At 32.6% G+C, this 27,215-nt stretch overlaps 1 protein-coding gene across 1 annotated transcript in view; it reads left to right on the top strand.

The window, feature by feature from the left end:
• Nucleotides 1–27,215, top strand: part of LOC115888530 — a 239,032-nt gene that overhangs the window by 50,533 nt on the left and 161,284 nt on the right. The window contains 7 exon segments of the mRNA XM_030908278.1: nt 2,536–2,692; nt 5,997–6,249; nt 8,497–9,121; nt 13,797–13,998; nt 15,827–16,061; nt 19,367–20,924; nt 22,398–27,215. Of these exon segments, the coding sequence (XP_030764138.1) occupies nt 2,536–2,692; nt 5,997–6,249; nt 8,497–9,121; nt 13,797–13,998; nt 15,827–16,061; nt 19,367–20,924; nt 22,398–27,215 (7,848 nt within the window).

Below are 27,215 nucleotides of genomic sequence, written 5' to 3'. Positions count from 1 at the left end.
CAGTGGACATTCTGCTTTTCCCTGATCCAGAGTTTTAATGCACTACGGGCCATACATTTGGGTATTCCCAGTACTGGCTCTGGACCAAGATAAGATGCCGATGATCCTTGCCTGGCTAGCTCATCGGCTTTTTCGTTGCCTTGGATGCCGCTGTGGCCCGGCACCCAGAATAATTTAATTCTGTTCCGTCGAGCCAGAGCTTCCAGTTCACCTAGGCATTCCCAGACGAGTCTCGACGATACCTTTGGGCTCATAAGCGCCCCAAGTGCCGCCTGACTGTCTGAGCATATATTGATGAGCTTATCTGAATAAGCTCTTCTATTGTTTTCTCTCGCACATTGTAGAATGGCGAAGATTTCTGTCTGGAATACGGTTGAGTGTTTACCCAAGGAAAAGGATAAACTTACCCTTGGTCTTTCCCCAAATACTCCAGCTCCTGTTCCTTCAGCGGTCTTTGACCCGTTTGTATACCAGGTTAGTCCATCCTGAAGGAATGTTATATCTGTCCAAATTCCTCGATCCATTTTGTTCACCTCGAATGGTTTGTGGTAGTGATAAAGAGGGGTCATCTGGTCCGATCTCATTTGGAGTAGAGGTCCCCCGATAGGATTTCCCATCTTTGAGTGCCCTGTTTCTGTCCTATTTCCCAGAGACAAGACACTTTGTTGTCGATAGAGTCCCATTCTTGCCTCCACCTGGATCACCATGTGAAGAGGCGGAAGGTCCAGAAGCGCCTCCATTGATGCAGTGGGCGTTGATTTCATCGCCCCTGTTATGCTCAGACAAGCAAGTCGTTGCACCTTGCTGAGGCTGAGCATTGTTGTTTGTTGCATTACCTTAGGCCACCATACCAAGGATGCATATGTTACTGAAGGTCTCACCACTCCAGTGTACAGCCAGTGCACCATCTGTGGTCTAAGGCCCCAGATTTTTCCATGAAGGCGGCTGACTACCGCTAGTGTAGTCACCGCCCTCCTTGTGACATTTTCCAAATGTCGGTTCCAGGTCAGTTTGGTATCCTATACCCTCTTGGAAAGTGTCCTGTTACGTAATTTTACACTATCGCCATTCGCTTTGGCTTTAAAATGTGTGTAAGAGTACCAAATTTCAAGAAAAACAGTTAACCAATGTTCTTAAAAATAAACAAAATATATTATTTTTAATTAATCTCGTCGAGGGCTGTAATTTCTTCGGGATTTTAGGGCATATGTTCATAGGAACTTTTTGTATTATTATCTGTAGAATCACCCGCGCAGAAGTTAGATAGGTACACTATTTTTTTGACGCCCTGTATTATACCGAGTGCGTCTCAAAAGTGGCTCACCCCCTATAATTTTTTTATTTTTTCAGATAAAAAAACGAGATTTGGTATATTAGTATATGACTTAAATTAGGACTGATTGACGTATTTAATTGTTTTCGGTCACTTCCTGTTTTACCGGAAATTACTACAACTTTTGATTTTTAAATGACACCCTCGGTATTTTTTTACTCTATTCGATAGAAAATGATACTCTGAATCGAATCACATATCATATGTCAACTTTTGACATATTCGTTCAAAAACAAATTGTATTTTAAATTTCAATTTAGAGTGCTCATTTTTAATCAAGGAGCCTTGGAAAAATATATTTGATCGTCTAATGTTTTTAGTGTCTTGTACTGGCCGGTTAAAAGATGCCCAAATCGTATTTTTAATCATATCTCAATTTTTTTAAATAGAACGAGGGTGGCTCATTAGCATATTTTGAAAAAGGATTTTTTTTTCGAATAATTTGATACCACACACTTGGTATTTCGAGTCAAATTGTCGTTATGAACTGTATGTTACAATTACAAATAAACCATATTCGAAAATATCAAAAGTTGACATACGATATGTCATTCTATTCAGAGGGTCATTTTCTATCGAATAAAATAAAAAAATACCGATTGTGCCATTTAAAAATCAAAAGTAGTAGTTATTTCCGGTGAAACCGGAAGTGACTGAAAACAATTGAATATGTCAACCAATCCTAATTTATGTCATATACTAACATACGAAATTTCGTTTTTTTATCTGAAAAAGTAAAGAAGTTATAGGGGTGAGCCACTTTTGAAACGTAATTCAATTTATTTTGTAACAACAAACTGTTTGTTAACTTTAAGTTTTAACTTTTTTAAAGAAGTTTAAACTAATTTAAGTTGAATAAAGTGGAGGGATATTATTGTTCAGAAGGTTATATTATATGTTAAACTATTAAAGTTTCCATAAACGTTTAGTTTCATTGCTTTTGTTGTGTAGAGCTTATCATTTGATACTAAATAGTAACTTTATTGCTATGCACATAAAATATTAATGGTTGCTTTTAAAAAGCTGCGAAAGGAGTGGTTTTACTACTGGGTAAGTGGAAATCACTAGCTTATTGAAATGAAATGGAAAAACAGAAATGCTTTTATACAAACTTTTAGGTAGTTCTTAGTAGAACAATTTTAACTCAAGCCTTGTGATCTTGCGTGTTATGTTAGTTTTTATATAACTTAATTTTATTATAGATTGAAGAAAACAGTAGAGCCTTAGAATACCTAGCTCAATGGGGTAGTTCCAGCAGTTTGGAGAGTGCTGGAACCACTTCATCGAGGGACAAATGGAAGCAAGGTGCTAGGAAGACACTTTTGAATTGGGTGTCCAACGCATTACCAGATGACTCAGGTATGGTACTATTAGTATTTTTTTGGCTGTTAGTTTAGCTGTCAGAGAGAGGTCATCTAAAAAATATAAAAATTTGAATAGTTGCTAAAATATCAGACAAATTACTGTCATTAGATAATTTTTTTTATTTCTTAAAATTGTAGGACTTTTAAATTTTGAGAAACTATAACCATGGCTTTTACACTATGTAGTGTCCCATTTTCATGTGTTTTATAGAGTTTCTCATCTATGAGAATCAATACAAAGAGGCGATTTTCACATTAATATGCCACTTTTTTATGAAACTAAAAATGCTACGCACAGATTTACTACGTCCTAGCCTTTTTAGTCCCTGAAATACAAGTCTAAATTTAAAATGTTGCATTTTTCTATCCCCTTTGTATCTTGGGTATCTTAACTTATCAAAAAAGATGAAAACTCTGCCCCGTAGATTTTTTTTACTTAGAATCCAGTGGCGTAATTCACTGGCAGTTGTCGTTTTCGAAATATGACTCAAACATATGTTTTTTTACACTCTGTATATTTCTATTAATTTGATTTGCTTTGTTATGAGCTTTATAAAAATTACATATACTCTATATCTATTTTCATAAATATGGTAAAAAGTGCATTATTTAACTTTTTAACATAAATCAACTTAGTTTAAAAGAGAATTATTTTATTTAATTTAATTTAACGAGATAATTTTGCTTTCCATCGTGTTTTGCTCGTAATAATCTACACATGAACTTGTGCAACTTTGAAATAACATGGCTGTCAATCAGATTTATAGATATTTGATGCACGTGTGCAATAATTTCACACACAGAAACTATCGTGGAATAGCCAATAACAAAAATTTTAAGTCGGATAAATTATTCGATTCTTTTGATTACCTAATTTAAACCGGCCGGCCGTCTATATTAAAAAGTTAAGTAACACATATTTTTACAATATTTATGAAAATAAATGTAAAGTTCAAGAGTTTTCAATTAAAGCTCATATCGAGGCAAATGAAATAGAAAAAATAATATAATAATATAAACTTAACTTTGAGTCATATTTCCATATTTCAAAAATGACAGCTCCCAGAGAAGTTACATCACAGAATTCTAAGCAAAAACTCTACGGAATTCAGTTTTTACCTTTTCGATAAGTTATAAGATAACCGAGATACAAACGAAAAGGTGAGTCAAAAATGCAACAGTTTTAAATTTGCCCAAATATCTTAGGAACTAGGAGGGATAGGACAAATCTGTATGGAGCAGCAGTTTTAATTTTCATAAGAAAGTGGTGGGAAGCCGCATCTTTGTACCTCTTCTCATGTTTATGAGAAAAACTGTAAAACGTTTTATAAGTTAACATAAATAAAGACAATGCAAGTCCGAAATTATTTCAGTTTTTTTTTCAAACTATAATATACAGGGTTGTTCACCACATACGACACGGAGTATTGTAGCTAAACGATTAGATTTTTACAAATTGTAAGTTTTGGGTTCGTTGAAGGACTATTAGAGCTACAATTTAAAAATATTTTTACAAGATACAGAGTGTCCCAAATAAATAAAAAATTTTAAAGTTGTATTTTTTTAAATGGAACACCCTGTATATTATTGCATTTTTAGTTTCTACGATTAAAATAAAGGTAAATTTGATTAAAGTTTATCACACTTAAACCTTACCGTTTTTGAAATATTTTCAATTTTGTGAAATTGCAGTAAAAATTTTAAGGCTTCATTTCTCCAAGGGTATCAAAGTTTTTAATACTAAATATTTACTGAAGTTTATTTATTGATCAGTTATTGTGTTGCAATAATAAAAATTATACTACCTTATACAGAGTGTCTAAAATTTTATTTTACATAATTACTAGCTTTAAACGGCAATAACTTGTTAAATTTAAATGGAACACCCTGTATATTTTATGAGAATCAGATGCACAATTTAATTGTCTATCAAATTATATTATACCATTTTTTACCTATAGCCTATATATTTACCTAAGTTTCCCTAGAAAATGCATTTTCATGTAATTTTAAATTCATTTATCAATATACCCATGGAATACTGACATTTTAGATTATTCTTAAAGATGTACCAAATTTTTAAAGAGGACAGATACTAATATTGTCGATATAGTTTGTTTATTTCATTAAAAAATAAAAAAAAAACTGTTTAAATATTTGTTAAAGAGGACCAATTAATATGATTCCAGTATTCAAACTACATTAATTGACTGTTTGCGTTGATTAATAATAATTGCTCCAAAAACTAAAAAACTGAATTTTTTATGTGTATTAGACAGTGTGGTAAAAAGTAACACCTTAAAAATGATATTTCATTTTTTGACAAATGCTTATTTGTAACAATAGAGACATTCATTTTTATAACTTATTATTATATTGATTTCTGATTCAAATCCACATTTATTTAGAATAATTTATTCACGAATATAATTAAGTATGTAATTAATTAGTATTTGGGCGGAAATAATGGTGGTATTGTAATTATTAATGGTATACTCTTTTATGAAGATTTAAATAGTTTTCTTTTTGCATACAAATGGGCTAGTAATATTATCATTTTGTTAAAAACGATAATATTACTAGCCTGTACGTTTTGTACATTTGTTGCTTTAAAAACAATCTAAAATGTCAATATTCCATGGGTATATTGATAAATGAGGTCTAAATTATAAGAAAACGCATTTTCTACGAAAACTTGAAGGGATAGGTAAAAAGTGGTATAATATAATTTGATAGACAATTAAATTATGCATCTGATTCTCCTAAAATATACAGGATGTTCCATTTAAATTAAACAAGTTATTGCCGTTTAAAGCTAGTAATTATTTAAAATAAAATTTTAGACACTCTGTATAAGGTAGTATAATTTTTATTATTGCAACACAATAACTGATCAATAAATAAACTTCAGTGAATATTTAGTATTAAAAACTTTGATACCCTTGGAGAAATGAAGCCTTAAAATTTTTACTGCAATTTCACAAAATTGAAAATATTTCAAAAACGGTAAGGTTTAAGTGTGATAAACTTTAATCAAATTTACCTTTATTTTAATCGTAGAAACTAAAAATGCAATAATATACAGGGTGTTCCATTTAAAAAAATACAACTTTGATATTTTTTACTTATTTGGGACACTCTGTATCTTGTAAAATTATTTTTAAATTGTACCTCTAATAGTCCTTCATCGAACCCAAGACTTACAATTTGTAAAAATCTCATCGTTTAGCTACAATACTCCGTGTCGTATGTGGTGAACAACCCTGTATACAAGCTAATATGTTTCTGTATAATTCTAGGAATAGAGGTTAGAGACTTCGGCGCCAGTTGGAGAGATGGCGTCGCTTTCCTCGCCATCATCGACGCCATCAAAAAGAACCTGGTGAACATCGCCGAGATGAAGAAGGCCTCCAACAGGGACCGTCTGGAGACGGCCTTCGACGTGGCCGAGTCCCACCTGGGAATCCCCAAGATTCTCGACCCCGAAGACGTCGACGTTCCCAAGCCCGACGAAAAATCGATCATGACTTACGTCGCACAATTTTTACACAAGTAAGAGCTGTTTATTTTGAGAAAACCATGAATTCAATTGTTCTGTTGAGGAAAAGTTCATGTAATTTCTTTTAACACTAATATCATGATCCCATTTAAAAAGTTCATGTATATCATCTTTAAATCTACTGACAAAATCACAGATAGGGCTTTTTTTTCTAATATTTTGTACAGGGATATTGCCATTATTTATTATTGATATTATTAATTATTATTTTTATCCCTCAATCTAAGGATAGTAAGAACAAATTTTCCATTTTTAAAGAGGACAAAGAAAGACACAGTCAAAGTTTATGCACCATCATTACTAATATCTTGGATGACAATGCTTACACTTACATCTGCCTCACTTCTTTGATAATTTGGTCAATTACTTTGTGCCACTAGTGCATGTGATTTTAAATGGCATGTTAAACCCTTCTTTGCACTAAAATGTGTATTACAAAATTCGCCGGTAAATGCATTTACTTTAGTTTTTAAAGGTGCTATTTCCCCTATCTGATTCGGATAATTGTTTTTAAGGTGTTTCCGAAACCTTAAAAACCTTTAAGGTGTTTCCGAAACCTTCCTAAAACACATAAAACTGCGATTACATTCGCAGCAAACACTGCTGTTAGAAATACTGGTATTAATTTCACTTATTTATTAACCAAATAAATTATATGGGGAATATCATCGATGTTCATTTCCAAGACTTATATAGAAGTGAACTTAGACTAGTGGGACGTACAAGCTAGTCTCTTGTACCGTATACTCACGTATAAGATGTTACGTGATTTCTACCGAATTTTTGCAAAACGGACAACAATTATCACCACTGAGGACTACCTCTTTTTCGATAATATTTAGTCATGACACGCTATTAATGATGTAGATAAGTTTTACAAAATCAAAGTCACTATACAGGATCCGGCAATAGTGCGTCGGGCATCTGTAGCTCCTAGAATAAAAAACTTGCGAATTTTGTTTAAGTACAAACCTAAAGTACCAGGATGTATTTCATGAAAATATTTTAACTTCTACAGGGTGGCTCAAAAAAGTGTAAGTGGATCGGGATGATTTTTTTTTAAATGAGACGCCCTGTGTATTATTGCATTTTTGGCTTCCTTTCAGATCACTTTACGATCCTAAGATATGGCTAAATATATTTCGACAATTTCAGAGATATTAATAATTAAATAAAAAACATATATTTTGTAACCTTCATTAAAAAAATTATTACAAATACAAGAAGTATCCTGAAATCAAAACTATATTAGGTATTTATTTTAGATAGTCTATACTTAACTTTGCTATAAATATCTTAATCTTAAATCATTCAGGGTGTTCAAAATTCTACGACAAACTTTCTAAAATATATATTTTTTTCTTTTTGTTTTTTTTAAATGAAACACCCTGTATATTATTTTTTGATTAGACGGAGTGTTCAAAAATGAACATTTTTTGTATTTAAAGTATTTCAAAATTTTTAATGGTTTTGCAGATACACGCAGTATTATTTCATAGGGCTCTTTCAATGGTAAAATACGAGAGGAAAATTATTGGGTGGCTTTGATAAAAATTAGCTGCAGAAAATGCCATATGATATATAAAACCGCGAATATCTGCGAAACCGTTAAAAATTTTGAAATACTCTAAATATAAAAAATGTGCATTTTTGAACTCTCCGTCTAATAAAAAAATAATATACAGGGTGTTCCATTTAAAAAAAAACAATGAAAAATTATTTTATATTTTAGGAGGCTTGTTGTAGAATTTTGAACATCCTGTATGATTTATGATTACCATGTTTATAGCAAAGTAAATATAGACCTATCTAAAGTAAGTATCTAATATAGTTTTGATTTTAGGACAGTTCTTGTATTTTTAATATTTTTTTTAAGAAAGGCTGAAAAATATATATTTTTTATTTCTCTATTAATATCTCTGACACTATCGAAATATATTTAATCTCATCTTAGGATTATGTAAAGTGATCTAAAAGGAACCAAAAATGCAATAATATACAGGGTGTTTCATTTAAAAGAAGTCATCCTCATCCACTCACACTTTTCTGAGCCACCCTATAGAAGTTAAAATATTTTCCTGAAATACATCCTAGTATTGTGCTAGTACATACTTTAGGTTTGCACATACACAAAATTTATAAGATTTTTATTCTAGGAGCTACAGATGACCTACTCAGAAGAATGAAAACTACTCAGCAGAAAATTTATAATATCGATTAAAAAATGTGTTTTCTTTCAGATATCCCGAACCGAAAGCTACAGGGCCTGATGCTATAGCCGCCATCCAGGAACAATACAGCGAACTACTCTCGTGGCTGCTTAAGAAAACCCAACACTTAGACCACCTGCAACAAACCAACTCATTACCTCTAGACTATAACGAATATTCAGCTTTCAAAGCCGAAGTGGACGACCGACAAAAACTCTACACCCGACTGAAGAACCTTATTGAATCCCAAAGCCCAGTTTCTATCGCCAAGGAGTCTTGGTCGGAAGTCACTAGACTTTGGGACAAGCTCCAACTTCAACTTTTGTACTGGCTGTGGCTGTTGGACTCTAGATTACCTGGAGACTTCAAGACTATCGGAGAATGGTTGGCCAAGGCCGAGAAGTTGTTATATTGTGACGAAATTCCTACCGTGATGAATGAAGAGACTGCTACGATTATTAGTAGGAAGTTAGAAGAACACAAAGCGTTCTTTGCGGATTTGCCCGCGGTGGAACAGAGATTCGCCAGAGCGCGCCAAAGTCCCCTCGCTAACGAAGTGCCTTCCGAACAGTTGAATAATATGGCTGTAAGACTGAACGAGGTGGGACCTAAGGCGGCTCAGAGACGGGTCAGGCTCAAGTTCCTCGAACACAAGGTAAGAACGATGGTTACTGCAAATATACGGGGTGGCGCCTCTCATACAACGCGTAAGCTTCAAGGAGAACTATAGTTTGTATCGAAATGAAATGTTGTGGGCGTGTGTAGGTTAATTTAGAGCACTTTTTAAAAATATAGAGAGTACTATAGGGTGTCCCCAAAAAAGTTACACATAATAGTTGTGTTTTTTTTTAATGGAACACCATACATATTAATTGATTTTTGGATTCTAGGAGAAAAATAAACGTGAGTTTTATTAGTGAAGTATATGACTGAAATGTAAGGCTTTTGACTTATTTAACAATTTCTTCATTATTTGATAAAATCTAGGTAGCTGTGATATGTCGGACGTTACTTTAACATAGCTGTTTAATTAGTTCAATTTTAGCAACTAGTTATCATTTTGTGTCAGTTAAAACAAAAAAAAAATCTCAGAAATTTTTCGAAAATGGAAACTTATCCTACATCAGAGAGAAATGATATGATTCTATTAGTTGGTGAATGGTAATGTGCTTCCCATTCACCCATTCAATTAATAGAGTTCTTAAATGCTTAAATTTTATCTAGTCTGGGTTTTTTATGGGGATTTAAAGACAGTGTTTAAAAAATTTGACCAACCATTGTCGACAACATGAGAGGAATGATTGTGATGGCTGTTTTTCGAAGTAGGGGGGGGGGAGGGACTCAAAAATAAAAGCAAGCATTTTGAGCATTTGATCTCATCTACCTAATTTTTGTTACATAATTAGTTACAGAGGTTTATATATCTAGTTTTAATTCTGTGATAATTAAAATATGTTTTAAACGTGTATCTTTTTATTACAGTATTTTACCCTACATCCTTAAATTTTTGTTAAATTAACACAGCCTAGATTTTTTTTTCAAATAATAAAGATCTACTGACGCAAAATCACAAAAATATCTAGGAAAATCTTTGTCTGAGGGGTAGGCAAGCTTAATAATATTTTGAAGATATATGAATTCTCCACTGAACACCGGAATAATATACTGGGTGTTCTATTTAAAATACAGGAGTAACTATATATTTCTTTAAAGTACTACCATAAAACTCACCTTTATTTTTTTCCTAGAATCCGAAAATCAATTAATATATAGAGTGTTCCATTACAAAAAACACAACTTTGATGTGTAACATTTTTGGGGACACCCTGTATAACTATATACAGGGTGGTCCGAACTGTATTCCGGAAACTTCGGCAGTATATTCTGCAGATAAAAATAAGTAAAAAAGTTCGTATAAATGTATGTCCAAAAATACTTAGTTTTAGAGATACAGGGTGTAGAAGTTTCATTTTTATTTCGATTTTTTCTAAATAATTTCTGAAATAACGTCAATATTTGGATGAAAATTTGTGTCTGGGAGTTTTTTGACATGAGAAATTTGATTTTGATGTCAATATGACTCCTGCTAGTAGAGGGCGCCACCTACGTATGTTTTAATTGTTGTGAAGTGTAATTACTTTTTTCCGTACCTGTATAAAACTACCGAGCGAAAAAATATACATCTCTGTGATTTTTTACGTAAAAAATATCTCTTTGTAAAAATCGTTACGAGCAACCGTTCTTAAGATATTTAGAATGGGAATAGAAAATACATGTCATTATTGACGAAAAATAAACACATTGTGTAGATAGTTATTTCACTGAAATAATAAATTTGTGAAATTTTTATTTTTTTTAAATTAATCATAATTTTTTCTGAAAAAAATGATGATAAAACAGTTTCTGTTGAACATTTGACACAAAAAAATTTCAAATTTATGATTTGAGTCTAATAACTATCAACATGTTTAATTTACGTCAATGATGACAGTTATTGATAATTTCTATTCCAAATATCTCAAAAACCATTACTCGTAGCGGTTTTTACCAAGAGACCTTTTTCACGTAAAAAACGTCGTAAATGTAATTTTTTTTACTTCGTAGTTTTATACAGGTACAGACGAAAAGTTATTACTCTTCAAACCAGTTAAAAAATATGTAGGTGGTGCCCTCTACTAGTAGGAGTCATATTGACATCAAAATCAAATTTCTCATGTCAAAAAACTCTCAGACGCCAATTTTCATCGAAATATTGATGTTACTTCAGAAATTATTCGGAAAAAATCGAAATAAAAATAAAACTTCTACATCCTATCTCCGAAACTAAGCATTTTAGGACATACATTTATACGAACTTTTTTACTTATTTTTATTTGCAGAATATGTTGCCGAAGTTTCCGGAATACAGTTCGGACCACCCTGTATATTTTTATAAAATGCTTTCAATGAACCTACATATGCTCCCAAAGTTTTATTTGGATATAAACTACCCTTCTCCCTGGAGCCTCCGCGTCGTATGAGAGGCGCCACCCTGTACAATAAATTTCGCATTTTTAATTTTCAATATTATCTACAGAGCAATCAACAATGATTGAAATATTATATTAATTATGTAATAGTCAAAATATTAATTATATTAATAAATATTTTGACTATTACATATTTTACAGTTGAGGGTTGGAACCTTTGGTGTTACACAGCAAAATAAAAACACTAAATCACCACAATACACCAAAACACTTTTACTTTTACACTGGACGCGCGTTTCGCTAACCATGTTAGCATCATCAGCAGATGATTATAAACTAAAGTACAATCTACAAGTTGAGCGTTTATATACTCGCTCAGTGGGCACCGAGTAGGCGTGGCAAAATCTAGCCAACCGAGTCAGAGCCAACTGAGCGTAACAGTTTGATTTCCGCCACTAGAGTAGTAGGAACAAAGAACTTGAAGGAATTGGACCGTTGACTCTGTTCATACTATCTTTACATTTATTAATTCTGATGCTTTCATATGCATCTAATTGCCTGTAATTTGAGACTTGTTTAATTAATTTTAAATTATTAAGATCTATACAATGTTGTTTATCAACAATATGTTCGGCAACGCAAGATTTATCCGGTGTACCGTATCTTACCTGAGCTAAATGTTCTTTAAATCTAGTTAATATTGATCTTCTAGTTTGCCGAACATATTTCTGATTACAATCTTTACAAGAAATTTCATAAATACCCGATCTTTCCAGTGGAGGTGTTTTATCCTTTGGATTACCTAATAATTGTTGTAATTTATTATTAGCACTATACACAAGTTTATAACTGACATTCTTAAAAATTCCTTTTAGACCACGGGATAACTCTCTATCAAACGGTATCGAAAAATATTTAGACGTATCTTTCTCCACTTGAAAAGTCGAATTTTCAGAAATTATTAACCTATACCTACGTTTTCTAATTAATTTATCAACTAGTGAAGGAGAATATCCATTACACTCAGCTACATTCCTAATGTAATCTCTTTCTATTTCATATCTTTCGTTGGAAAGTGGGAAACTAAGTAATCTATGAACTAAGAAATTTAAACTAGCCATTTTATGTTCAACACTATGATGTGTTTCATTAGGAATGTATCTGCGTGTGGTCGTATTTTTCCTATAGATATCAAATTCCAGGCAATTATTAGTATTTCTAATAAATTAGAATTAAATTTACGCATGAAATTGAGAACAACGACAGATTACCATTTCTAGATGTATTAGTTATTAGAAATACTAATAATTGCCTGGAATTTGATATCTATAGGAAAAATACGACCACACGCAGATACATTCCTAATGAATCACATCATAGTGTTGAACATAAAATGGCTAGTTTAAATTTCCTAGTTCATAGATAACTTAGTTTCCCACTTTCCAAAGAAAGATATGAAATAGAAAGAGATTACATTAGGAATGTAGCTGAGTGTAATGGATATTCTCCTTCACTAGTTGATAAATTAATTAGAAAACGTAGGTATAGGTTAATGATTTCTGAAAATTCGACTTTTCAAGTGGAGAAAGACACGTCTAAATATTTTTCGATGCCGTTTGATAGAGAGTTATCCCGTGGTCTAAAAGGAATTTTGAAGAATGTAAATTATAAACTTGTGTATAGTGCTAATAATAAATTACAACAATTATTAGGTAATCCAAAGGATAAAACACCTCCACTGGAAAGGTCGGGTATTTATGAAATTTCTTGTAAAGATTGTAATCAGAAATATGTTGGGCAAACTAGAAAATCAATATTAACTAGATTTAAAGAACATTTAGCTCAGATAAGATATGGTAAACCGGATAAATCTTGCGTTGCCGAACATATTGTTCATAAAGAACATTGTATAGATCTTAATAATTTAAAATTAATTAAACAAGTCTCAAATTACAGGCAATTAGATGCATATGAAAGCATCAGAATTAATAAATGTAAAGATAGTATGAACAGAGACAACGGTCCAATTCCTTCAAGTTCTTTTTCCTACTACTCTAGTGGCGGAAATCTAACTTGTTACGCTCAGTTGGCTCTGACTCGGTTGGCTAGATTTTGCCACGCCTACTGGTGCCCACTGAGCGAGTATATAAACGCTCAACTTGTAGATTGTACTTTAGTTTATAATCATCAACAATGATTGAAATATTATTATATTAATAATTCCAGTGTAGCAAGTAATAGTCAAAATATTAATTATATTTAATTAGTATATTGACTATTTCATATTTGAAATTACTCCTTAGTAAAGACGATTTTATTTTTTGTTTGATTTGTTGTTTTTTATATAATAATTTGTTTCAGTGTTGCCTTATCGCATTCTTACAACTGACAGAAACGAAACTGAAGTCGTGGACTGCCAAATACGGACGCGTCGACAAAGTCGTCCAACTTCTCGACCAGTACAGGAATTTTGTGTCGAAGAATCACATTTTCCAAGAATTCAACAAAGCCTTTCGTGATATGCAAGCTGTTATAGAAGAATACAAACGTGATGGAAATATTGGTAAGTTGAAGTGAATGACATTGCTCTAAATTTTCCAAAATGATATGAAGTTTTACAAATTTAATAACATTATTGAATTGAAATAATTTTTTATAATATGCAGTTTATAGATATTTACAATACAAGAGAGTTAACAGCATCATTAAGATGCTCACGCACGAGTTGTGTAACCACACAAGTATCTTAATGGAGTTAACTCGCGTGTATTGTACAATATTATAAACGTCTAGTCGAATAAATTAATTAAGATAATAATTATTCTCTTACATAAGTAAATACACAATTCTTATGGCTATGATTCTTCAGTATTAAGACATTTACAATGCCAAAAAAGAGCGTCAAAAACGAATGGGGAAAGACAATCGTTGATATAATTTTGGCGAGGTAGATCTCTAGATGTCATTTACTAAAAATCTATATAAAACTTGTCAAAAATTGACATTAATTATAGAAAAATTAAAAGAGGATAGAACATTTCCAGAAACACAAATCTATTCTCAAAAAATAGTGTACTTTACTATTTAAAAATCATTTTTACTCGATATAAAAATAAATTACAACTTTCTTGAACGCCATTAAAAAATAAAGAAAATCACGAGCGAAGTAACTGACGTCTAGGGCTGAATCTTGCCAAAATTATCACTGATTATTATTCCCTAGCCGTTTTTGACGCCGTTTTTTTTTGATCGTATGGTATTACTAAACAGAATGTATGAAAAACTCTTGGAACATTCCAGTGCCGTTGCCTGTCAGTATATTAGCTGTAGGCAAGTCTCGAAAGTGTCATTTTTTGCTTCATGTTGTCTGTGCTACTTGAATCGAAACTTAAACAGTAATATAGAGGAATCATTAGGTCAATCCTTGGTTAATCAATCATCTATACCACAGAGTTGGTAAAAAAAACACCCACTTCACTGATAGGCGGTACGGAGTCAACCGAGTCGGGTAGTATTTTATAAAACTTATATTATATTTCTAATACCAAAGCTTCATTAAGAACCCCGCAATTTCTCGTGTCACAAAACTCCCAGACACCAATTTCCATCGAAATATTGACGTTACTTCAGAAATTATTTGAAAAAAATCGAAATAAAAATTAAACTTCTACACCCTGTATCTTTGAAACTAAGCATTTTAGGACTTACATTTATATGAACTTTTTTACTTATTTTTATTTGCAGAATATGCTGCCGAAGTTTCCGGAATACAGTTCGGACCACCCTGTATATCTTATAAAACAATATATTTTTGATTTCTAACCACATTTTCTCTTGACGGGTAATATAATCAAAGACGAAAATGACATTTTTCGCAAATTTTGAAGTATAATTAGTGGAAAACTTAAAAGTCTGGGAACTTTTTCCACTAATTGAAAATTCCTACCACTAATTTTGACGTTCTGAATGCTTACATTCAAATTAGAGGAACAAAGTTTTACGCTAATTGAAACCACTAATTTATTCCACTAATTGCGAGGTTCTGAATGAAGCTTAACAGTTTACATTTCGGAAATTATTACCAATAACCTAAATATTCTCATAAATATATAAGTAAATACACAATTTTTGTGGATCCATTCTCAAATATTAATATTTATTTAGAGAAAAAAACAGAGAAGAAGAAAGGGGTTTGTTACAGCGAGAAAAATAAACATAGATTCGTCAGGATTTTCTATTCTGATTGGTATTATTAATTTCTATTGTAACAATTTTATTTTATACCATCATTTTATCTTATTTACAAAATTCTTTTTTTTTAATTTTATTTTTTTTAAATAATATTACTTTATGTTTAAACTTTATTAAAGGAACTGTTGTATTTTTCTCAGATAAAAAAGAGGTTGTGGAAATAGACAAGTTTATGAGAGACATAGCCGAACGATGGAAGAACGTATCCATGGAGCTAAGATGCGTCCAAAGTATGTTAGAAGAAGTAGTCGCATACTGGAGACGATGGGATTCTTTAGCACCAGAATTTGACACTTGGCTCAACCAAGCCGAACAAGCAATGACATTGGACGAAGAAGGGAAAATGGAATTTTTCCAAGACATTACAGTATACCGGTCAGTATATTATGTAGACAACTAATCATACATTGTTTCAGGAGGTCCCAAAATCCAAAAACTAAAAAAAAAAAATTTAGATTTGCAAAAATTTAGAAAATAAATTTTCACTTCGCCAAGATCAATTTTTCCACTCCGAATTTTTTTATATCACTATTCAGTGTCCTTCATAACTATAAACTGTAATATCGTCAGTGAAACGTGATAACCTGCTAACTCCATTTTTTACGTTAATAAGTTTTTTTATACCATTAGAAAGAGAAAAAAATACTCTATAAGTAGGGAAAGCAAATACATTTTTTCCCATTAAAGATTTTTTTTTTATTTTAACTCAATAATATCTGCTAACTCCTAGTGTTCTGAAATAGCCACCGAAATGCTGCTATCTCCGTAATATCCGTTACGATCACGCTAAAGCAAACACACAGATTCTTAGTCGTCTGTTTTTTTAGTACAGGACGTCGATCCAGGGTTGCACTAGGCCAAAGGGACCCGGGTGGCAATGTAAGGAGTGGCCCGAGTGTTTCTTTTTGCGTATTTTTTCGCCTTACGTTTTGGTCAATTTTTCCCTATTATATACAGTTGTACAGAGTTCTATACTAGGTGAGTCTTAAATAAGTGCAAATATTTTTAGGGTAGTATATTTCGACCCAAGAAACACGATTATGAGTTTTTTTGCGCGATTTTTTTTTTGAAAATTTGGAATTTAAAAAAAAAATGGATTTTTTTAAATTTTTAGTTTAAAAACATACCTTGTTTGTAATATGATAGCATAGGTAGTAGATTAAATTTACAAGAAAGAAAATCCAATATATGATTCTCAAAATTATAGCAAAAAATTGGAAATTTTAAAAGTGAAATAACTCGGTTGTTTTGGATTTATTTGAAAAAAAAAACGGTAAAGAGAAAATATTATGTTTCTTTTATCGATATTTGCCAGCCCTGAACATATTTGCACTTATTTAAGACTCACCTAGTATAGAACTCAGGGAACTACCCTAATGCAAGGTAAACCAAAGCAATGAAAATTCCATAATGCAATGCAAAAGCAAATATTGTTAAGAATAAATAATGAACTATAAAGGGGGCCCGCGAAGGCTAGACCCCCCCTAATAGTTATCTATATAATATGGCCAGTCCGACCCTGCGTCGATCCGTTCTGTAAATACGGGGGTCCGTAAAGGGTAAGGGGAAAAACGAAATTCTCTATATACGAGCAATTCATCGGCGTGCTATAAATAGTTTAAATAACATTACTTACTTGTACAAGAATTTCCATAATACCTAATCAGTTTTATTTTTTTCGGCGTTTTTTCACGTAAATGATCCATAATTTTTATAAAAATTAAAAAAATAAGGAGAAAAGTAATAAAAAAATTAATAAAATCACGCACTAGTCTTCCAAGCTCGGTCTACTACCGTTGTATAAAAATTAGGATAAGCATGGAAGGATTCTAGCATATCTTCTATGAATTATAAGTTTATTTTTTAAATTATTTTCATATTCATTAAGTCCAAAATTCTGCTACTTCAGTTCTTTAAAAATGCAAAAAATTTTAAAATTTTTATTAAAAATTTATTCGTTTTTGGACTTATTACGATATTATAAATATATGGTTATGAATATCATATGTTTTAAATTTAATTGATTATTTCTAAATCTATTTGGGTAATATTCATTTCCATTTTCAAAATTTCAAACAATAAAAGTTGCTATCTCCAGAAGTATATTTTTATTTCTTATTTCTGCAAGACGAATATCTGCTATCTCCCTATTGTGTCTGAAAAAAATGACGTAACACGATATATTGAGTTTTATTGTTCCCCAGCAAATAAAATTCCTATCTCTTTATCATATTAACGCATCAAAATACTTCCTACATTTGTACATATTTTTTTGTACCGTTTTTTTGCTCTCCTGTAAAATTAGGAATAATGGAGTTAGCAGTTTATCACGTTTCACCGACGATATGTATAAAAGTTATAGCATACCGTTTTTTTACAAAATTAGCATTACTTCGATACTTTTTTTTTTATTGATCTACCAGTAGGACAAAAACACTCTTTTTTATACTAAGTTGATTTATCCATGTCAGAGATATTCATACAGAGGTTTATCCATGACAGATATTAAAATTTAACCTTAAAATGAAAAATATCTAACTTTCCTCCACCACTTTATTTTAATAGAAGAATTTAATACAGAACAGACGACGCATTTTTTGCTTCAGACGATTTTTGTTTGAAGTAAAATCATACTTCAATTAAAAAAAAATAGGGAAACTGATATTTTTGATTTTGTGTTATTGTTACGCTCCCTAGCAGACAACATTCATACTTAAAAATAATTTCCAACATTCTTACATTCTTAGATTAGTACACAGAAACTAATTATCTAACTAACACTTATTATACCGGGTGCATCTCACAACTGGCTCATCCATATAAGTTTTTACTTTTTCAGATAAAAAAAACCAGGTTTGGTATATTAGTATACGATATGATGATATTCAATTGTTCTTGATCACTTCCTGTTTCACCGGAAATGACTACAACTTTTGATTTTTAAATGACACTCTCGGTATTTTTTACTTTATTTGATAGAAATTGACACTAATAAATAAAAATAATATCATGTCAATTTTTGACATTCTCGCATATAGTTTATTTAAAATTGTAACATAATGACAATTTGACTCGAAATACCAAGTGTGTGGTACCAAATTATTCGTAAAAAATTACCTTTTCCTAATATTCTAATGAGCCACCCTTGTTCCATTTGAAAAAATGAGATATAATTAAAAATACGATTTTGGCATCTTTTAACCGGCCAGGATAAGACACGAAAAATATTAGACGATCAAATCTATATTTCTAAAGCTCCTTGATTAAAAATTAATGTTTTTAACATAGCCATGGCACTCTAAATTGAAAAAAAATACGATTTTTTAAGCGAAAATGTCAAAAGTTAACATACGATATGTCATTGTATTCAGAAGTATCATTTTCTATGGAATAAAGTAAAAATATACCGAGCGTACCATTTAAAAATCAAAAGTTGTAGTCATTTCCGGTGAAACAGCAAGTGACCAAAAACAATAGAATACGTCAATCAATTCTAATTTGTCATATACTAATATACCAAATATTGTTTTTTTATCTGAAAAATAAAAGTTAAAGTAAAAAAAACTTAAAATAAAAGTTGAGAAAAGGGTGAGCCACTTTTGAGACGCACCCGGAAGTAACTCTTGAATAAATAATTTCATATATTATCATACCTCCTTTATCTTTAATATTATTTTCAGAGACAAATATCAACTGCTAGGAGATACAGTCAGTTTCCTAATAGCCACTGTTGAAGATCCCATCGCAGCCGAACTGAGAAACACATATCAGAACATGACTGAACGCTGGGACAAAATATACCCTCACATCAACAAGTACAGCCACGCGGGTGATATTCTAAGAAACCGTAAAGATTTCAGAGCCGGAGTTGAAGTTTTATCAAACTGGTTAAGAAAAGCCGAAGAAACTCTTAACGCACCCAGCTTAGGATCAATGGAACGCATAAGATTACACAGAGACACCTTAATCAAGCTTCAATCCGAAGTTGAAGAAATCGAAAACTTATTTAAGAATATTAGCAAAGCTTTCCAGACATTGATTCAAGATCTATCAAGAGACGAAGTGGATAAGATGATGAACACGCTTAAACAAGAAAAGGAAGCTTTAGTGCGAGTCAGGGCATTGATACCAGCTCAGATTCATTTATTTAATCAATTACTAATCCAACAAGAGTCTCTGGAAGCTGGACAAAAAGAAATTAATGATTGGCTTGATAACGCAGAAGGTTTACTCAGCACCTTAACTTTAGAAGCAGATAAAGAACAATTAAAGGACCAATTAGATAAAATTAAAACATTTTTCACTAGGACGTTGTATTATAAATCTATGCTAGACAGTAAAAACAAAGTACTGAATAATATAGTAAAGTCTGTAGATAGAGCTAGTAACCCTGACATAATTCAAATGACGGAGAATATGGAACAACTAAACGATAGGTTCGCTTATGTCACTCAAAACGCACAAATTTGGGAGCAGCGCCTTCAGGAAGCATTGAGATGCTGGTATAATTTCAGTGAAAGTGAGAGAGTAATATCAAACTGGCTAAATCACGCTGAAAAACTAATATCTGAAAAACGGATAGATAGTAAAAGTATCGTAGAAGAACATAAGAATTTCTTTGAATCTGTCAACGAGCGATGGATTCACGAATTGGTCCAAAGCGCACAAGATTTGTGTAATTGCCTTCCCAAAGAACAACACAGTCCTATTACCTCATCTGTTCATCATCTTCAAAACAAATGGAAAGAGGTACTTTCATTCGCTCCACTTCATTTAATGAGACTCGAATTCCGGTTGGATGAAAACACCTTCCAGTACTATATCAAAGAACTGGAGAAAGAAATCCAGAATGAACACCTTGCAGTGAACAAGCAAGAAAACGTTGAGCTGGTAATCGCCAGACATAAAGATTTCTTCGGACCTCGTGGCCCACTGTTCGAAACTCAGAAGAGTTTGAGAAATCTAGAACAAATAGCTCAAGTATACTCGCAGAATTGTCCCGACGATAAAAGTCTTCAAGAATCGCTGAAGAAAGCTGAAGAATTATGGAAGAATGTTAACTTGAAAATAGAAAACGTACAGCAGCAATTGGAGAGGATTCCTCAGAAGTGGGATCAATATAGAATCAAATTTAGCGAGATGGTAAGGTGGATGGACTCAATTGATGATGCCTTGAAGAATATTTTAACTGATGTAAGCACACCAGAAGAATTTGATAGAGAAATTGCGGCTTTTAAGGTGAGTTTCTTTATCGGCACTAGAAACGAGCACTTTAAAATTTTGATGTATTTTAAAGTTTAATATATTTTGTTCTAGTTGGCCGATTTTGATGATTTTTTAAGCAATTTGTAGCTAAATTATTTGACTTTTTAGCATTTCTTTCTAAATTCAAAATGAACGTTTCCATCTGTCAATTATAGGAGGGAAAACAAAATCTTAATATTTTGGTGATAGCTTGAAACACCCTGTGGAATATCTTAACAAAGCAAGGAATTTAAAAATCATTTTACCATCTAGGTACGTCTTTTCACGATAATTTGCTTTTTCATTCATCTCAATAGCTCTATTTTTATTGGAGATATTCGCTTTTGAATATAGTATATTTATATTAGACCTAAAATAGCAGAATAGAAGAAAAAATTTATACTTTAAGTCTTTTTCAAACGGTTATTGCTCGAAATGCATTGGATAAATATAAATAATGAATAGAACCTTTTTTGTAGCAAATTTTATAAGGAATATTTTTGGTAAGTATAAATTTTTTTGTGGGACCAACGGGTTCTGAGAAAAAAGCGAAAACCCATCGAAGGGCGTATTGGGGGTGGTTTTTTGGGGTGAAGCTCACACTTAGAGTTAAGAACTCTTTTGATTTTGAAAAGTCTCCTTTTGGTGCGTCTAATCTCAACATATCAAAAGTTTATAATTTTTTTTTCTAAATATGCTCATATCAACGTACTAACAAGACAGTAACGATTTACAGCTTTTTAGCACTGATTTTCGGTTTTGTGTCATCATGAACACATTTATAAAATAGTATTTATTGTTTTTGTAATTTCACTGTCATTGAAAAGTCATATTATTATTGTTTATTGACGTTTACTCTAGTAGAGATGGTTTTAAGTTCTGAAGTGTCGGCTATTTCTGCTTTAATTGATCATGGGAGAGATCAACTTTTGGACTTAAAACCATATCTGCTAGAGTAATTGTTCAGCAGACAATAATAATATGATGTTTCAAAGACAGTGACATTAAACTATAAACACTATTTTATGGTCTGTTGACTAGCACCAAAAGCAAAGGCATGGTCTTAATGTAAAAATTACGAAAAAATGTTAGTGTGTTCTTAAAAAGTGAATATCTCCAAAAAAACAAGCTTTTGAGATGAACGGCAAAAGATGCATCTAGATAATAAAATTATTTTTAAATTCCTCACTTTGTTAACGCCAGTCCACAGGGTATTTCAAACTTTCACCAAAATTTCAACATTTTGTTTTTCCTCGTATCGTAAAATTTGCAAAGAGTTTTTTTACTAAAAAGTCAAATAATTTAGCCACAAATTTTTTAAAAAATCATCAAAATTGATCCTTTAAAATACATCAAAATTTTAATGTGCGAGTATAGTGTATAGTATTTTATTTTAGTTAGTTTTAGTGAATGATATTTTTTCTAATCTGTAAATAATATTTTGTTAATTAAAAATCATTTATTTAGGCTATTTGCCAAGAAGCTGACCAAAAAAGGGAAGACATGAAGTGGCTGGTTCAAACCCTTGATTATCTCGTTTCACATTGTCCAGAAAGTGAAGCTATTGCAGAACAAAAAACACTGGAGAACCTAATCTTGAGATACAAAAATCTCATACCATCGTTAGAGATAACTATGACCAAAACTGAAACTATGTCGAAATGTTATACTTATCGCAGAGAAGTACGCCAAATTTGCGAATTACTGAAGCAAGTTAGGGAGCAGTCAGCGCCACAACCACAAAACCTCGAAAAAATTGACGAAAGTGTACGTCAACAAGAAATCACAGTATCACAATTAGATGAACAACGTCCCTTAGTTATGACTATGTTGCAAAAAGGCAAAGAATTGAGCAGGGATGTCCACGCACCTAGTTTTGTTTCTGATGAAGTTAAAACACTTGAAACTGGATGGACTGAAACATACAGTGAAAGCGTCTCGAGATTACATCAACTTATAAGCACCCAGCACACCTACAGAACATACAGGGATCAAAAGAAAGAAATTACTGGTCTTCTTGAACGAGCTGAACAAGATTTATCAAAAACCACCAAGCAATTGAGTATTGAAAATTCTTCTAACGATATTTTATCGAAACAACAATTAGTGAGATCTCTACAAGAAGCCAGGGAAGAGCTAGCGCCTCTTAAAGAACTGACAGCGAAATTATCCCAGGAAGCAATTGAACCTCAAAGAGCACTGCTTGAAAAAGAGGTACGTGAAGTTGAACAACGCCTAGATACAACTACATCAAACATATTAGAGCAGATGACGTTCTTGCAACAATACACTACCAAATGGTCAGGTTTCCAACAGCAATTTGGACAATTGAAAAACTGGTCCGTTCAAGATGCACCTCAACTATTATCTTCCGCTCATGATGTTAATATAACCCCTGAAGACAGGTTGGAAAAGACTCAAAAACTTCAATCAGAAATATCGAACAAGGTTCAGCTAATTGAAAACCTAAAGAAAGAGGGTTCGCAAGTTCTTGTTAGTGATTCTCCTGATGCTCAGAAGTTTAAGGCGGAAATTGTAGCTCTCCAAGACCGTGTTTCTGCTATCAAGCAGTCTGCCGAAGGACAAGCAGCGCTCGTGTCAAAGGATCTGGAGAATTGGAAAACATACAAAAGCAGTTTAGAAAAAATCGCACCTGTTGTCCAAAAAGCAGAATTAAAAATTCAAGAGGGTGCTCCAAAACCAGCAACGCTCGAAGAAGCTGTAAGACTTCAGTCAGAAACGAAAACTTTCTCGCAGGATTGCCAAGCTCAGATACAGGAGTTAAGAAACATCCAGGACTTAGGACACCAAATTGCTACAAAGTCAGGGGCTCCCGATGAAGTAGACTCGATCAGAACAAGATTATTTACTGTTAAAGAAACATCGAATCAATGGAACCAAAAACTAGACAAACTTGTTACGAATTGGCTTGACTTCGACAAAAACGTACAGCATTTGGAGAACTGGATTGTGTCCAACGAAAAAACCCTAAGCGAAACCATCCCGAATCTAAGCACACCAAATATCGATAAGCTCGAAAAAGAATTGATAAGATTGAAGCAATTCAACAACGAAATATCCGAGCAACAAGCCAGGTTAATCAGTTTAACACAAAGCTCGGACAGCATTAGCTATAACATTGCTCCAGAGGGAGCCAGTTTGGTTAAAGATCAAGTTCAAGCCTTAAAAACTAAAGTATCCACATTAGCTGAAGGTGTACGTGCAAGAATTAACGACGTTTCAGATGCTATCCTAACCAGACACGACTTCCAATCCAAAGTCGCTGATTACTCAAACTGGCTGGAATCGATGACAGCTAACGTAGCTCAGTTGGATGAGATTCCAGCTAATAAAGTTGATATAGCTATAGAAAATATTCACGCTCTTCTTCAGGAACACTCCGAAAAACAACCGGTGTTGAATAAAATATATGAAGAAGTGAAGGAAATGACTCTTAAAGCTTCCAAGCAAGAAGCTGAACCTCTTAATACAGAATTTACGCAACTATCCCAAACAAACCAAGATGTTGAACATAAACTTCAAAGTAAAATGACTAGTTTACAAAAATGGAGTGAACTACTTAACTGGCACACAGATACAATTAACCAACTTAACCACTTGAAATATCAACTAGAAAACGAGAATTGTTCTCCGGAAAAATTGCAAAATATGATTAAAGAATCTAATGACGTCATTGAGAAGATTATTACATGGAAGCAATCTGCTCCGGCTATTGACAGCAGTCAAATAGTGACGATATTGGATAAACAAACTAGATTGCCCAGAACAGCTGAAAACATAGTAAGAGAAGTTGAAGTAAACGCTATAAACTTAAAATCAAAGCTAGCAAATCAGCTTGACGAAAAACAGAAAGTAAAATCTCACTGGGACGATTTTAAGCATCTACAACTGAAATTAATAGATGACTTAGGGAATACAAAGATTGAACTAGAGAAAATTAAAAGCACTGTTAAACACTCCAGTGATTTACCTCATGCAGTTGAAAAATTACAAAAATTATTAGACAGTCAAATAGAGAAATCTTCTCGAAAGGAAGAATTAAGAAAAGATGCCCTACAGTTAATGAAAGAAGACGCTCAGCAAGTCGCTGTAATTCAAAATACTGTGTCTGACATTGAAGGCCAGTGGAATAAAGTAAACGAAGATATCAAAGAAGAAAAGATGCATTTAAGCGACGTCATTCATGCCTGGAACGAATTCCAGGAATCTAAAGACCAAATCGTGACGGAAATCGGTAAAATCGACAAGTCTTTGGAAAGTTTCGAAGTCCCCACTGACCTCATTCACGCGAACGTTAACGGAGAAAAAGCTAAGAAAGCTCTTGACGCGATCAAGAAGACTAAAACACTGCTAGATAGAGTAGACAATAAGGGACAGGCAATTATCAGAAAGACCGAGAAAATTCCAGGAATAGAATCGGAAGTAAAACGAGACTTACAGATCGTGCACGACGTTTGGTCAAAAATATACGAAAAGATCGTCAAAACTGTCAATTCTACTGAATCTCAAGCGACGATATGGAGGCACATTGATGAAACCAAAACAACACTCTTACAGTGGCTGAGTAATCAGAACAGTGCTATAGTTTCGGCAGCAGAGAAACCAAACGAAACAGAAATAGCGACATCTAAGTTGAACAAATACAAGGAGGAACTCCCTGCTCATCAAAGACTGTTTCAAAGTATTCCTCATAAGTATACTCAGCTAGTAAAACTAACAGATGGTAAAGAAATTCCAACTATACAAACTTTAATCAAATTACTAGAAGAACAATTTGTTACTGTAGCTGAAAACGCAAGTAAATTAGAGACTGTGACAACTACATTCGTTGACCAAGAGAAAACTATTAGAGATGATATTAAGACTGTTAGTACGACTTTGTCAAGCTTGCGCGAAGAAATCATTACAAACGAAGATTTCTCAGGGGACAATATAAAGATTTTGGAAAGGTTGTTGACTATTAAAGCACTGTCGAAGGATTTAGAAAGCCAACAACCCAATTTAACTATTATCGATGAAAATATTAGGAGGGTAGAACAAGTGTATCCTTCATTTAGCGACAGTACAGTTATCAAAGAACAAGAAGCTCTGAAAAAACGATACAATAGTATTGTAGCTCACGCTAATAAAATTGACAATTCTCTATCAGCGTTTCTTAAAAAATTCCATAACGACAAATACGCTGCTCTTCAAAGAATTATTTCAGCTCAAAGAGAGAAAATACAGTGGTGCCTACCTGACACTTCTAGTGATAAGTACAATTTGCAAGTTAAACTTAATTCACTAACTGCAATTGAAAATGCCATTGAAGATTGCCAAAGTCGAATGAATGAATTAGAGAATTCATTACAAATGTTGGCACAAGTAGAATCACCTGAATCTGTTAAGCTTTTAACAGCAGAAAAAGAATATCTTTTATTAGAGCTAAATAACCTGAAACAGGAGTTCGATAAAACTAAAGAAGCTCTCAGTAAAAATATCGATATCCAGAGTCAGTACGAAGAAATTGCTGATAAAATATCTAATTGGCTTAAAGAAATGGAAAACAAAGTAAAATCCGAAAGCTCCGTCCAAATGAATTTGGATAATATTGATACAAAACGTGATGATATTAAAAAACTATATTCTCAAGTACAAAATTTCCAAAGTGAAATAACGAAACTAAACGAAGTCAGCGAGGAAATCATTAAAACAACTCCAGAAACTAGAATTCCACAATATGTCCAACATATCAATTCTAGGTATAATTCTCTTACCAAGTTTCTAGAAAACTATTTAAATAAATTAGACGAACTTGACAAATACAAGCAGCTCTACAGAAATAGCGTTAATGATTTGGAAAACTGGTTAGATCAAGCTAATGAAAAAGTAAAATCTTTCTCGAAAACAGCCCAAAAACCATCACAATCGATGCTGGAAGAACTTAAACGATTTGGATCAGAAAAGGAAAAAGGCCAAGAATTGTTGGGAAAAGCTATAATTCACGGTGAAGCATTATTCAGCGGAATAACACCAGAAAACAGAGACGCTATCAGAACAGAACTACGAACTTTACGAAACAAATCGGAAGATCTTATCGATCAAGTTAATCAGATCTACAAAAACGTCGAGAACGCCTTGACTCAACGCCACTCATTTGACGACAGTCTTCAACAAGTAACTTTATGGTTGAACGATACTCTTCTAAAATTATCCGATCAACCCAAGCTGGATGCTACACTTTTGGATAAAAAACAAACTTTGCATAACTACAAAGTAATAGCG

Source organism: Sitophilus oryzae, unplaced genomic scaffold, assembly GCF_002938485.1.
Source record: "Sitophilus oryzae breed Bouriz unplaced genomic scaffold, Soryzae_2.0 scaffold_801_pilon_pilon, whole genome shotgun sequence".
In the NCBI taxonomy this organism is placed as follows: Eukaryota; Metazoa; Arthropoda; class Insecta; order Coleoptera; family Curculionidae; genus Sitophilus; species Sitophilus oryzae.
The sequence above is the reverse complement of the archived record's forward strand: the minus strand, read 5'-3'. Positions and strand labels throughout refer to the sequence as shown.